This window comes from Rosa chinensis, chromosome 1 (genome assembly GCF_002994745.2).
Source record: "Rosa chinensis cultivar Old Blush chromosome 1, RchiOBHm-V2, whole genome shotgun sequence".
In the NCBI taxonomy this organism is placed as follows: domain Eukaryota; kingdom Viridiplantae; phylum Streptophyta; class Magnoliopsida; order Rosales; family Rosaceae; genus Rosa; species Rosa chinensis.
The window spans coordinates 12,267,403-12,281,317 of NC_037088.1; the positions used below are offsets into that span (position 1 = coordinate 12,267,403).

General features: G+C 35.0%; 2 protein-coding genes across 2 annotated transcripts; both read right to left on the reverse strand.

Moving 5' to 3' along the window:
• Positions 1–5,183: 5,183 nt before the first annotated feature.
• Positions 5,184–6,119, reverse strand: LOC112181767 (MLP-like protein 31). Its single transcript, XM_024320173.2, has 2 exons — positions 5,822–6,119; positions 5,184–5,719 (listed from the first exon to the last, which is right to left on the reverse strand). Exons 1-2 carry the CDS (start codon positions 6,009–6,011, stop codon positions 5,454–5,456), a joined length of 456 nt encoding a protein of 151 aa, XP_024175941.1. The 5' UTR covers positions 6,012–6,119; the 3' UTR covers positions 5,184–5,453.
• Positions 6,120–11,128: 5,009 nt separating this feature from the next.
• On the reverse strand, positions 11,129–11,978 carry LOC112201174. The gene is made up of 2 exons (XM_024342207.2): positions 11,913–11,978; positions 11,129–11,336 (listed from the first exon to the last, which is right to left on the reverse strand). The coding sequence occupies exons 1-2, from the start codon at positions 11,976–11,978 to the stop codon at positions 11,250–11,252; spliced, it is 153 nt and encodes a 50-aa protein (XP_024197975.1). The 3' UTR covers positions 11,129–11,249.
• Positions 11,979–13,915: the final 1,937 nt, after the last annotated feature.

Sequence of the window (13,915 nt, forward strand, 5' to 3'; positions counted from 1 at the left end):
GCGTTTTCAATTACAACAGAATAGCAGACATTAGGATAAGATCTTCTAAAAGAACTTTCCTATTTCGTGCAAGTTTTCAAGGTGATGTCTTTCAGAATTTGCAGGATAATATATATTTATAGTTCAACAAAATGTGCCAATAATTGAGAAAATGAGTGGTTGGAGTGGGCGGGCAATTATTCATATCTTCAACATGTACTTAAAATATAAGGAGGGATTCGAAATACCGATATGCACTTGCATTAACAGGAGTAGACGGTTGGATAATATCACGTATAATTTTTTATTATTAAAAAAAATTAACTACAAATATCAAGTGCTTAGATCACCTAATACGTGGTATGCCACTTTTTTCGCCCTTCCAATAAGAGATCTTTTTTTTTTAGTCATTTTAAGAGATAGGAGTTTCTATTCATACCTCTAAAGTTGACATTTGGACCTCCCAACTTAGTAGACCTCCAACTTACTTTTATAGATAACCAATTTGCTATCTAGACCTCCCTAATTTTCCCACAACACCCATCGTCCAATAAAATCAATAAAAAAATTTTCTTTTACGTTCTATTCATACCTCCAAAATCAGTAGTCGAACCTCATTCAATTTTTGAAGATTTCACAATCCTATTTTACCCTTCATACAATTAAGCTGCAAAAAAAAAAAAAAATCTCCAGTTGGTACTCAATATAATATTTTTCATTAAATCAATTGAATATAGAAGCACATTGGTATACTGCTATCTGAGATGTTTAGATATTACTCCCAATTCTCAAGTAGTGAGTTTATAGATACAAAGTTTTCATTACTTAATTATGATTTACGTACAGTCAGTGCAGATGCTCGTACTGAAAGTGGTCATGGTGTTCCAAAGCTGGTCCAACATAATGCTCCTTAGCTTGGAGAGAGACACATATTTACTAATTGCTTTGAGTTGGAAAAAAAGCCCAAGCAACAATACAATAGGCAATGCACAGCTTAGAAATTTGCGAATTGCCTCATTGAAACATACTGTTTGTAAAGGTAAGAAGAGACTTTTTTTTTTTTTGTTTATGAGCTGTGTGACCTATTGGTTATCTAGGATAACCGATATCGTGGATATCACAGTTTCAGACTTCACTGACATCATGAGAGGGGAGGAGTGGGGTGGGGTTAAAAAAAATCTCTCTTTTGTGTCTTTATCGGTAATTTGGCATGAGTTAACAAAGTCAACTATAATTTGAAAAAAAAAAAAAAAAAAAAAGATACAAATACCAATTTTAGAGATATGAATAAAAGCTCACAGGATCTCTTATGGGGCTCACTTTTCAATTATATATAATTATATCAACATCTCGATATTTCAGTTTTTAGGTCTCTTTGAGTAGATCATTTATGCAAAAATTACAACATGATACACGACATTTATATTTATTGACAATTAGGTTAATCATTGATCATAGCATTATCTAGCATGTAAAGAAAGAGCCCACCTGTTAATGGAGGTCAGACTATTTGAAAGAATAAGTTGCGTCCTAGCATATGTTTAGAATAAGAACTGTCCTCTTCATGGTGGTGCTGATTTGCATCATAATCATATCTTTGACAATTTTCTGGATAATATATATCTGAGTGGTTGGGGTACGTAGGTGGGAAAATCTTCCAGATCCATGTATGTACTTAAAAGTCATTAAAATACAAGTAGGTATATCACTTTCCATAAAATCATTTTAAAGATGTTATTTTTCGTAAATGCATATTCTTAGAGTGGAAAACTTAAGCGTGGCAGTAAATGTTAGAAAATATTTGTATCTACGATAGTAAATATTTTCTGCGATAAATATGGATTTTTAGAACATAATTGAGAATACCTTCACGTAGGGATTTGATAATATAATATAGAATATTCATTCCTCAACATCTATAAATTATAGCTATAGAATTTGAGCTTGGTTGTCTTCAGCTTTTAATCTCAGCCGCAGATGAGATATCTAAGGGTTAATAATATGCACATCATCATAATGTATATTAAATTGGGGAGCAATCTGAGAAATCCGAGTGGCTATTTTGCTCTCTCACGATCTTATTCCTGTAATAAACTTAAAACTTCCCTTCCACTTACCGTTCTCCCTTTCTTTTTCTCCATATCTTTTCAGCCCAACCCGAATCACAATCATTATCAATCCCCTCTTTAATTTACAAAAGCATAAAAACTTGTCTTGCAGTATAGATGAAAACAAAACCCGAACAAATAACCATCTATTTATCCAATATAGTTGCAGAGACACAAACAGGTAAGAGAGGGAAGAGATGAGATTAAAGAAAAACTAAAAAGACGAGAAAGAGACATTTTTGGTCTGTGTTATTTTGTTAAGCAAACGCCGTTTGCCTTAAGGTTGGCGTTATTAATAAGTGGGTTTTAATGACTTTTGCTGAGATGTCATAACTTCGGCCTTTCAATTTCGTGTGCACAGTTGTGATTCAAAGCTGACGACAACCGAGGTCAATAAGTAACTAACCAAAGAGACAATCTGGATCATTTTCTTTTTGATGTTTTTCGGATGCGCATGTATATAGATATATAATTTTTTTGTTTGAAAGGGAGCTGATATGTTTGTCATCAAGTTTTGATTAATGAAATTGCAGAATATAAGGGGGAGACATAAGACTTGAATCTCATTTTATAATATAATAAGTTTCAAGAAAATATTTTGAAATAATATCAGCTGTAGAATATATTTTGAAATAATATTTTGACACAGAGCCATGTAGAGAAACGAGACGTCTGATCAAGTTCAACTTGCATCCATGGAGAGGAACATGATGCTTGATTTCTTCGATGGATGTATTTATTTGATTTTCTATTTTAATTTTTATTGTATAATTCGCTATAGAATACATTTGAAATGTGCTATAGCTCTTCTTCTTTTTTAAATAGCTCAACATTTTTGCCACCAATATCAGTGGATCGATATATATATATATATATATATATATATATATATATATATACTGCTTTAAGTAAAAAGTGGCAATAGACTTGGGCCCTTGGCACTGATTTGGAGGTGTAAATTTGTCCTGGTTGAAGTTATTCCACTGTAATATTATTGGTATGTATTGTCCCAAAAACACCTGCAATAGAGGGGAGTGAACTCTCATTAGTGGCTGCATAGTGGCTAATACTATAAGCAACTATTATCAGTGTGTATTGAGACTAAGACTACTGAAAAAATTGGTGTGCAATAGGGAAGATTGTAGTAGTGGGAGTTATACATCCAAAAACCAAATGTGTTTCCCTGTTTTGAAATATGTGCATTTAATCTATGATCAGTACTCAAACATTTTGTCACTAATCAAAGTAATGTAAGAGCCTTGGCTTAATTCCATGTTTCATGATGATGTATTACTAGACACTGGTTAAGTTGGCATGGAATTATATATTCCCTTCACCAAGAGGCAACATCAATTTTGAAACGAGGCCACCGTCAAACCTGGACTTACCTTGCAAAGTTTCTTCATGTATCTTATTAGAATTTCTAGTCTAGTAAACAGAAAATTGTGCGGTTATTGTTACCCAACTACTTTCTTAATTCACTTTACAAACATTTGAATTATTGAAAAACTATATTACCCAAGTGCAAAATGACTAATAAGTATACTAATTTTCTAAAATCTAAATTTGTAAGGAAAACTAAATACATAACCAATTAATTAAATATAAAGACTATTATTTTGACATGAATTAAAATAGACGAACATTGAAACTGAAAAAAAAAATGAAACTAAATCAGATTGTGATTTTATTAGGAAACTTTAATATATTCTATTTTTTTTATTGGTATAAATCAAATGAGAGATTTTTGTTTAAAAAAAATTCTTTATTAAATGGATATTCATATAAGGATATTTTTTAAAAGAGAAATGAGTTTAATAAGTAAATTTAATTATTGAAATTAAAATATAAGGTGTACTGAGCAAGTAGGGTGAACAAAGAAAATGATAGGGTGACAATAGACGCACCTACAGAAAATGAAATAATTTACGGGAATAATAGCTAATTCTATATGCCCAAAGACTTAGCTACATACAGGCTCCGGTGGGCTATACCAAATTTTGAAACAAAACATTAATTTGTAGCTTAATTTTAGTTTAACAAATTAAATATTAAAAATCAGCCCAACCCAAGTTTTTTAAACTTAGCCCATATGTGGTTTATTTTTTATTTTTTTGGTCAGATATATGCTATTTCTTTTGAGAAGCAAGTTGATTATTTATGAGTCTGATGTACCTCATCATGATGTGCAAATACTACTCTTTCTAAGTTATGTTGAGAATTTTTTGAAACAAAAAAATCACAGAGATAACAAATGATTGATCAGTTGATCCATTTTGTTTTGACTTTGCTGGTTTCTACAAAACTATGAAAGAGCATTTTCAATTATGAAACATATCAAAATAATATTACGCAATAAGATGGAGAATGACTTTTTGGCAGGTAACATGATTGTCCACATTGAAAAAGAGTTGGCTGAGAATTATGATACAGATTCAATAATTAAAGATTTCGCTTCTAGCCAAGAGCGCAGTGTACAATTTGAGTATATGTTCTTTTGTCTTAGACTTTTGTTATCAAATTTTTATCTTATCAGTTAGCTATATGATTATTTGATATGTGTTCAATTTATGATGTGGTTTAACAAGTTACTTGTAAAACTTAAAAAAAAAAAAAAAAAAAAAGATTAGTGATCTTTTTAAAAAAAAAATTTAGCGCACCCCAATCTAAAATCCTAGCTCCGCCATTGTATATGCCTTTGTATTCCTTTAATCAACAGATGGTGCCCCCTTTTTTATTTTTCTTGAATCCTCAAGTAATGATTCCTGATCAACCTTATTAATCCAGATATCTTTTTAGTTTTTTCTGCTTGAACCCCATTCTCTCGCAATTATATATATTCTTTTAGATAATCAACTTTTTCATAGCATGAACTTTTTCCAGAGTCAGGTGAACTTATTGCTTTGATTGTTGTTAATTTGAAACTTTATTGTCCTGATAAAAAGCTAATCTAATTAATAAGTTTTGACCGGAACAATCATCTTCATTCCATTAAAATCTTTTCTTGCATGGTGCTTAATTACTGCCATGTTATCAATCACATTACGTGACGGATCGTGAGGGCTAATTACATTGCTGTACAAATGAACACCTATTGCCAGCCCCAAAATATAACACATTAAAGATATATTGTACATATGAGAGAATTGAAGCAAAATAAGCTGGTAGATTGATAAAGGAAAAAGCTGCAGAAAGCTCACACAGATTATATCCAAGTACTAGCATGAATCACAATCAAACATGGCTGTGGCACTGGTCATGCCAGTCTCCAGATATTTTATTTATAGGTACTCACAGGAGAGTACGGAGAAATTAACTGCAGCGCGCGCGCATATATATAGCAGTAATTAAGTTCGTCTTCCATACTTAGGTGCTTAGGTGAGAACAAATATCTTTGGAGAGATCAACTGCCAACTGGAGCAATGTATGAGGGTCTTCAACATCGCCGTGCACCTTCTCATATTCAAATGTCCAGTGCACAGTGCAGCCCTCACCTTTTGGAGAGGCTTGAATGGTGATCTTGAAGCTCTTGTAATGCTCCAGAAGGTCTCCTTCAACCACTTTCAGTGTGATCGAGTTTTTTTCGTCGTCTATGGCCTCAAACAACTCCTTGGCAACTTTACTTTTGCCATCTGCAGGAATCAATATGCGCATTATCAGAAGACGAATTCATTTGGACAGATACACAATTACACACACATGGTAACTTTAAAACCCTGAACATTAATATTTACCGTGGACATAGTTCCAGTGGACGATAGAACCCACAGTTCCCCATTCACCTTCATGAAGATTACAGTCCTTAATTTTGTCAGAGCTGATGTTGCTCAGATGGTGTGGTCTTCTGGTGAAGAACTCGTGGAACTTGGCAGCAGAAGCCTTGAGTTCAACATCGGTCTCCACCTTTCCATAATCAGAAGACATTTTTCACAAAATTAACTGAAAAACACAACAAATAAGTGAATGTACAGGAGGAAATGTAGTGCAAGTGTGTTGTGGAAAACTACTTCGGCCCTTACACCCTTATATAGAAGAGAGGTGAGCAGTATCAGTGGACGAATTCAATCAGATTATTTTCATTTTCTACTATTTGTTCCTCAAATTTCAAACACACAAGTCTCGCTTCTATAAAAATTAGTTTTATATTTCTGTGGCCGATTATTTAACTGGTACAAATAATAAATATTTGAGTAATGCTAGGTCTAGCTATATCCCAACAATAGTCCATGAGCACCGACATGGAGCAATCAATAGGCAGGATATGGAGTAGGACACTGTGATAACAAAACTTTGGTCCCAGTAGCAAATTAATTAATATCTATATTAAAGGAAATTAAATAGGAGCATCACTGTTGAATGAATACTGTCATGACTCTTTCTTCTATCAGAACAATAGGGCCGTTATGCCCTTTTATTTTCTGCCTCTTTACCTGAGTAGCCTAGACAAGTGTTCGTCTCCTGTGGGACTCCGCGTGGCATAGAGAGTTCAAGAATAGTCGAGAGAAAGAGAGAGAGAGAGAGAGAGAGAGAGGTCATATTTAAAGGCTTTGCGTCTTTGCTCCGTAGAAGTATAGTATTATTATACATACATCTAAAGCTAGTGGACTATTCATTTAATAGTAAAATGGCGGTTTTGCCCTTAGGTGTTCTTTAGATTTACGGCCCTGAGATGTGTTGAATTGGTGTTTCTGTTCTTGCTACCTTGGTCAATTACAGTTTGCCATCGTCTTCTGTTTTAGATGACAAAGAGTGAGGGCTGTTGGTATTATTGGTTAGATCGCCACTATTTGAGAGAGAGAGAGAGAGAGAGAGAGAGAGAGTTCAGTTGATAAGAGGTAAGGTTTTTATCTAAATTTTCATTCGATTAAGAGTTTAGTAAAATGACGATTTTGCCCTTCCTTTTTTTCTTACAATTACAGGCTTCGATTCTTGTCTATACTAAAGGAAAATTGGGAGGATCATTGCTGAATGAATAGTATCGTGACTCTTTTGCCCTTTCATTTTTTGCCTTTTTACTTGAGTAGCCTAGACAAGTGTTCGTCTCTTGTGGGACTCCGCGTGGCATAGAGAGTTCAAGAACAATCGAGAAAGTGAGAGAGAGAGGTCATATTCAGAGGCTTTACGTCTTTGCTCCATAAAAGTATAGAGAGGGTGAGAGAGGTCAGGAACAATAGGGAGAGAAGACCCATTTCAATTTGATCCGTTTCAACTTTCGCTAAGTTGCGCTCTCTTTAGTTATGTTTAAAAGTATTTTGATGTTTTCAGATATTTTGATCAATTTCAATTCGATTACTTGATGAGTGTTATTGAAGCATATATGAGGTGAGAATTTGGTGAAATTCAATAAGGTGATCATTCATCTAGTAATTGTACTCATTTTAGAAAATTGGCACTGTTTACCTTTCCGCAATTCATTTTGCCTTTTCTAAAATAAAATAAAAGTCATGTTATACCCTCTATTGATTATGGAATGTAAATAAAGTGATATCAAATAAATGGGCGAGTAAATGGTGACATGGTGTTGCCTATTTTATTAAAGAATTAGTGCATGCCATGCATGCTCTCTCTGAGAAGAAATCACATGTCTCCATCCCAATTCTGCCCCACCAATAATATTTTAACACGTGTTTTTCTATTAACATAAACTTAACACTGTTAACGTGTATTATTTTTAATTTAAAAATAACAAATAATTAAAAGCAATATTTGGAAGTACTTTGTCGAGCAGACTACTGACTTCTCATCAAGTTCTTCATAGAGAAGGAAAACTCATCATGCTCTTCATAGAAAGGAAAAGTTTGAGGCTTCAATCATGGCTTTCCAATGAATCCAAACCGAGTTTGGTCCCCTGTTTTCGCTCTCATCAAGCCCATGACAGATTTTCAATACTCCAATCCTTCACCATAAGTTGTAAAAATCTGCTTTTATTCGACTAACAAATCTGACAACCAAATTCAGATTGGCTGGATATAGGTTTCAATTAATATCTAGTTTTGGTGAACCACACAAAAGTGGAGACAAAAATATGATGTTAAACCCAGATTGAGCATTTGGGAAAACCCAGAAAATGAAGGAACCTACAGTTGAGAAAGACCATTCCTATCTGGAGCAATATAAATTGACTTTTCTTTGCACCGAGAAAGAGATGGAGTTGAATTCATTCTTGACCCACAAAAATACTGAACTTGTAGAAGACTGAAAAATTGGGAAAATGTCCCATTTGTATTGGGGATTTGTAGATCTCCAAAGCTCGCGATGAAGATCAGTCCCGTTGGATCAATCGAACTGGAATCAAAGTCCTTGCATAAAAGAAGAAAAGGAAATTGGAAGGGAATAAACCCATTTCATCTCTGTCTTAATCTCGCAAATCATTATAAAGTGGGAATTACATTGAAGTAGATGATTTAGTTCTGAAAATTTTTCTGCTGGGCTCAATCGATCTAAAATCAAGAAAAAGAAAAATGGTTTTTTTTTTTCAAATAAAAAAATAAAAAAATCAAGAGTTAACAGAGTTAGTGGAGTATTATAGTAATGATTATTCTTAGTCGGACAAACGGGTGATTTCCTTATCCTCTCTCTCTCTTTATAATGAGTGTGACTGTGTGGTGTCTGTTTTTTACCTATGATTGTGATTGTTATACGCTTTAATCTTAGTGTTGCTTTTTCAATTCTGGAAATTAATCACACGTACCATGCAAAAATGATAGATTACCTGCTCCACCCTCCATCTTCATTAGGTTCGTGTGTTGAAGAATGATAGATTACCTGCTCGCTGCTAGAAAATTGGCCACTAGCCACCCCTTATTAGACACACTTTTGTAACAGTATTGTTTGATGGAGCAAATGACACCTTTTATTATTTTCTGTTTCATTTATCTAATAAATACACGTAACCGTAACAAATTTGAATATATTAGATACCAATATGAGTATATGTCTAAGAAAAGATAGTAAATAAAATAGAAATATATAAAATTGATAGATCACACCCTTATCTGTATGTTATGCGTATGTTTTGTTTGCACATTGTTATTATAACCGTAATTTTCAATTTCTCCCACTGAAATACGTATCAATATTTTTATCTAATATACTTTTTTTTTTATATAAAAGCATATTTATTATGCTTTTATTTACTTTAAATAGATACATATATTTTATCTAAACCCAAAAGATATATATCAAAAATATTTATTAGAGATATTTTCTTTATAAATGAAAAAAAAAAAAGGAAAAAAAAAAGACAGAAGATGTATAATTGTTTTAGGTTTCATAATGTAGATAAGGATAGTGGGTTTTAGGTTTCTTAACTCTAGATAAGGATAGTGGGTTATTTAATCTCTTTCTTTTGTACGAGTTTTCTCTCTACAATTAAAATTTTTCTCTTAGGCACTCAAGGAGCTATTTGTGATCACTCTTCACGTTGAATTGGAAAGTCTAATTTGATGCAATCTTCTTCATCACCAGGTATTAGAACCATTTAAATCCAATCTTGATTCTTTTGAGATATAAGCAATACTCATAATTGATCTTGACCGAATTATTTTCTACAAATTGTTGGTGATGAAAAATTCTGTAGAGGATTTTGACTCACCAATAAATGCAGACTGGAACGGGAGCTGACTGGGAATGATCGAGAAGCTTCCTATGAGCGTTGACTCTAAGTTTGATCGTCAGCTCGAAGAGAAGGGGCGGTACCTGCAGAAAACTCTATGATGCCTAAGTCAATACATTTCTCAGTAGTGGAGTAAAACAAGTTAGAATGAATGCTTTACCTTGACGTCGAGTGGCCTTTATATAGGCAGGGACTTACTTGGGAGACAAGCCGCCATTATTCACGTTTTTTATGATTGCATTAACTTACTCATTTATGGAGACAATTATTGCTGCATTAATGACGGTTAATCATGATTTATTTACGACGGTCATTCATTGCGCATTCATGACTGGAATTCATCTCCATACTAATTGCGGAGTTAATCGCTTTAATTGCGGGCGCAGCAAAAGTTGACCACTCACACACAGATTATACTGAGCTTTAGTGGCATCAAATCAGAATGCATGGTCATCCATGGTTGGTTGGCTTCTTTGTGATTATGATTTCCTACTTTCTTTTCTATTTCATACTTTGTGACTTTGATCTATTTCTATAGGCCATGATGATGGGTGGATAGTTGAGCAAGAAAATGGCTGAAAAAAGAGAAAGAGAGATGCAAAGATAAATGGAGAAAGAAAGAATTGCCGGAGAAAAAGAGAATTTTGTCGCCGGAATTGGCAGTTGAATATGACCATAATTAAGTAAAAAAGAAATAATTGACTTTGGAAAAAAGAAAAAATAAATACTGTATAAATGAAAATATATAGATAATAATAAAATATTTTATATTTTGATAAATATACAAATAAAAAATAAAAACATTAAAAAAAATACAAATGAAAATTGCGAAAAAAATTAACGCAAAATAATAAAATAGAAAAAAGGGAGATACTGAAGTTTTAAGCGTGGCTTTTGGTTAGTGGAACCTGTTATAGAGAATACAATTTTTCATTCCGTGGCTGCACCGTACCTAATTAGTTTTAGATATCCTTATTCGTATTATTTGAAGCAAAAAATACAGAAAAACTTCTGTATTATATAAGGCTTAAAGTGGCTCCACCCTTAGATTAGGCCTGATCATTCTGCTATGTTGTATCTGGGTCTGTTTTGTTCTTAGTTTCTAAGTTGTTCTTTGTTTTTATGCTGCTGCTGTTTAATTAATAAAATTCACCTTTGTCCAAAAGAAAAGGGAAAAACAAAAAAACAAATCAAATCAAAGATGATAATCTACCTAAGCTACCTAAATATGATAATCTTCTTAATCTCAGTCCGGCCTTTAATAATTCAATCTGGAAATCGTACGCACCACGCGTCAAATAAATAACATCATGTTATAGTACTACTTTTCCTTTTGTTTTTTCTTTTTCTTTTTTCAAGCAGTACAGTGGAGGTGGAAGACTGGAAGTTATACATATCATATATGCATTTAAGGATATATAAAAAAAGAAGAAGAAGGATTAATTGCATAGAATTAGATTCCTAGAAGTAGTCAGAATGCATATCATACCAGTCCCACATGCAAAGGGACGATCCATTATGCCTTGAGAAGGTAGGCATCAACCTTTTTATTTGAGAATGAGAACAAAGTCCAGATACTTATTGGGAGGTGGAGAATCCTCGTTCAGCTTCTCGTATTCTGTACTCCAGTTCACCTAGCTGCATCGGCCGCCCTTTGCCGTAACCTGAATCGTCGCCTTCATATTCTTGTAGACTTTCAGTAGCGATCCATCCACCGTCTTGGAAAGTGATTGATTTGGCTTTCTCATCCATGGTTTCAAGTTTCAACCATCTCTTTTGCAATCTCAGAATTACCTACATGGTTATTAATTTGGACCGAGAATTAAAGGTTTTTTTTTTTTTGGGGGGGGGGGGGGGGTGTGGGTGGGTGTTCTGAATAGAAACGGAATTAAGTGGGTCTTAGAAAATCATCTGATATGTGGCATATGCAAATTATTTAGAGAGGGTAACTTATGATTTAGCCCGTAATGTCTGAGAACCAAACCCTAGATCTTAAACTCTCAAGCCTACTCCATTAAATTGTTCACTAGTACTCGTTACTTGCATATAATATTTAGTGTGAAAAAATATGTGTGTATCCTACCTGCAGCAACGTACGTACGTCCACTGCTTGACCGAGCCCACAGTTCCCCAATCCCCTTCGAGTACCCGCAGGTCCTTTATCATGTCAGGGCAGATCTTGGGCAACAATACCCTTTGCTACAAAAGACTTCGTAGAACTTTTCAGCACTGGCTTTGATCTCAGCTTCAACTTGCATTTTTGCTATTTGCACCATGGCGTTAGAGATTGGACTGAGTTCTGAATTCAAAAAAAAAAAAAAAAAAAAGAGTCTTTGACCTAAAGCACTAAAATTGACAAAAAGTATCTCACTTGCCTAAGCAATAAATTTTTATTCTCACTTACTTTTTTTAATGCAAAATGACAGTTTTACCCTCAGCTAGATTAAATAATTACATCGATCTCTCTACTCTCTCTCTCTCTCTCTCTCTCTCTCTCTCTCTCTCTCTCTCTCTCTCTCTCTCTCTCTCTCTCTCTCTCTCTCCAACGAGGCCGGCATCTCTCCTCGAGGAAGTTCGACGCCGGTGACCTGAGGATGGAGGTTTGTGGTTGAGAATGAGGATAGCGACGGGGATTGGGCCGAGTTGGAGTCGACGGCATCACCTCTCACGCCGGTGTTATTTTCCTCACTCCGTCGCCGTCGACGTCGACCGCACCTCCAATTTCGAGCACTGCCGCCACGTGAAGAACACCTTTGAAGCTCTGCCGCAACGCTAGGGTCGTCATCAAACCTCTGAAGCTCCAAGCGCCAGGATCGATTCCGGCTGTGTTCTCAGCCAAAGGTCACCATCGCTCTCCTCTTGCTCAGATCGATTTCCGGCTTCGTCTTCAGCCAAAGACCGTCGTCGCTCCTCTTGCCAAGATCGGTTTCACCATTCGTCCGAGAACGACCTTCGTCGCCTTCATCTCGCCCACAGATCGGTGACCGGATTCTTCAGTTCGTCACAGCCCACAGGACGGGAGTTCGGTCCTGGTCGGGCTCCGACGCAGTCGTTCAATTTTTTTTTTTTTTTTTAACTAATGGGACAGAAGGAAAGAAAAAAAATTTGAATGTCTATTGGGGGCAATAGACGTTTTTAAATTGATATAATCTCTTCATTTTTTTCTTTAATCAGAGTTTTATTTGTCTAAATTTGGGGAGATTAGTTTATATTCTCGCAACCGAAAGTTCTATTAGGGGCAATAGATGTTTATTGCCCTCTATTGGGGGCAATAGACCGAAAGTTCTATTGAGAGGTAATAGACGTCTATTAGGGGGCAATAGAGGTCTATTGCCCCTCTATTTGGGGGCAATAGACATCTATTGGGGGGAAATAGATGTCTATTGGGGGTAATAGAGGTTTTCATAAAAATCCGATGGGCGGCAGCCGGTGACAAGATTCCGGCGACCGATGACGGGCTCCGGCGAAGTCTAATATGGTTTCTCTCTCTTCCATTTCTCTCTCTCTCTCTCTCTCTCTCTCTCTCTCTCTCTCTCTCTCTCTCTCTCTCTCTCTAAGTAACAAAGGGATGAGTGATAAAATGGTATCAAAAAAAATTAAAAACAAAAAAAAAAAATCTTAATGAGGTATTAGAGAAGACTTCCTTAGAGTGTATTGGGTAAGAGGGATTAAAAAAACTTAATGGGGTTAGTGGGAAAAAAATCCCTAGAAATGGGGCAAATGGACAAAAACCCCAAAAAAAAGGTAAAGGTCAAGTTCTTGAAGCTGAAATGTGGGGTATTTACCGGGGTTTACAGGTTGCGTGTGGACTTGGGTGTAAATAAGTTATAATCCGAATGTGATTCGTAGACTTTTTTATTCCAAAGTTGCAACTAAGACAATTACTCTCTCGAAGCATTTCTTAGTAGCTCAAACTTCTCACGGTCTCACCTCATTTGAGGAATCAGTTTTTCACCATATTTATAAAGAAACAAATGCTAGCAGATCGTCTTGCTAAATCAACACTTAGTTGAAGCCTAAATGTCAAAATTTTGATAAAGTTCGAACTTCCAAATATATAACTGTCCCGACCATGCTTGATGACCACTTCTCGCAGTGTGCAATTTGCGCCAACCCATGGGCATTAATGTTGAGAATATATATACATTCCACATGGGAAAAATGAGACCTTGCCTATGAGTTTATAAGGATTTGGGCCAATCCATCCATTGCC

Coding starts and splice junctions, on each gene's coding strand:
- LOC112181767 (XM_024320173.2), bottom strand. CDS start 6,011: ATGTCTTCTGATTATGGAAAGGTGGAGACCGATGTTGAACTCAAGGCT. Junction 5,720..5,821: donor CCACTGGAACTATGTCCACG/GTAAATATTAAT, acceptor TGATTCCTGCAG/ATGGCAAAAGTAAAGTTGCC.
- LOC112201174 (XM_024342207.2), bottom strand. CDS start 11,978: ATGGTGCAAATAGCAAAAATGCAAGTTGAAGCTGAGATCAAAGCCAGT. Junction 11,337..11,912: donor GTGCTGAAAAGTTCTACGAA/GTCTTTTGTAGC, acceptor CGATGCAGCTAG/GTGAACTGGAGTACAGAATA.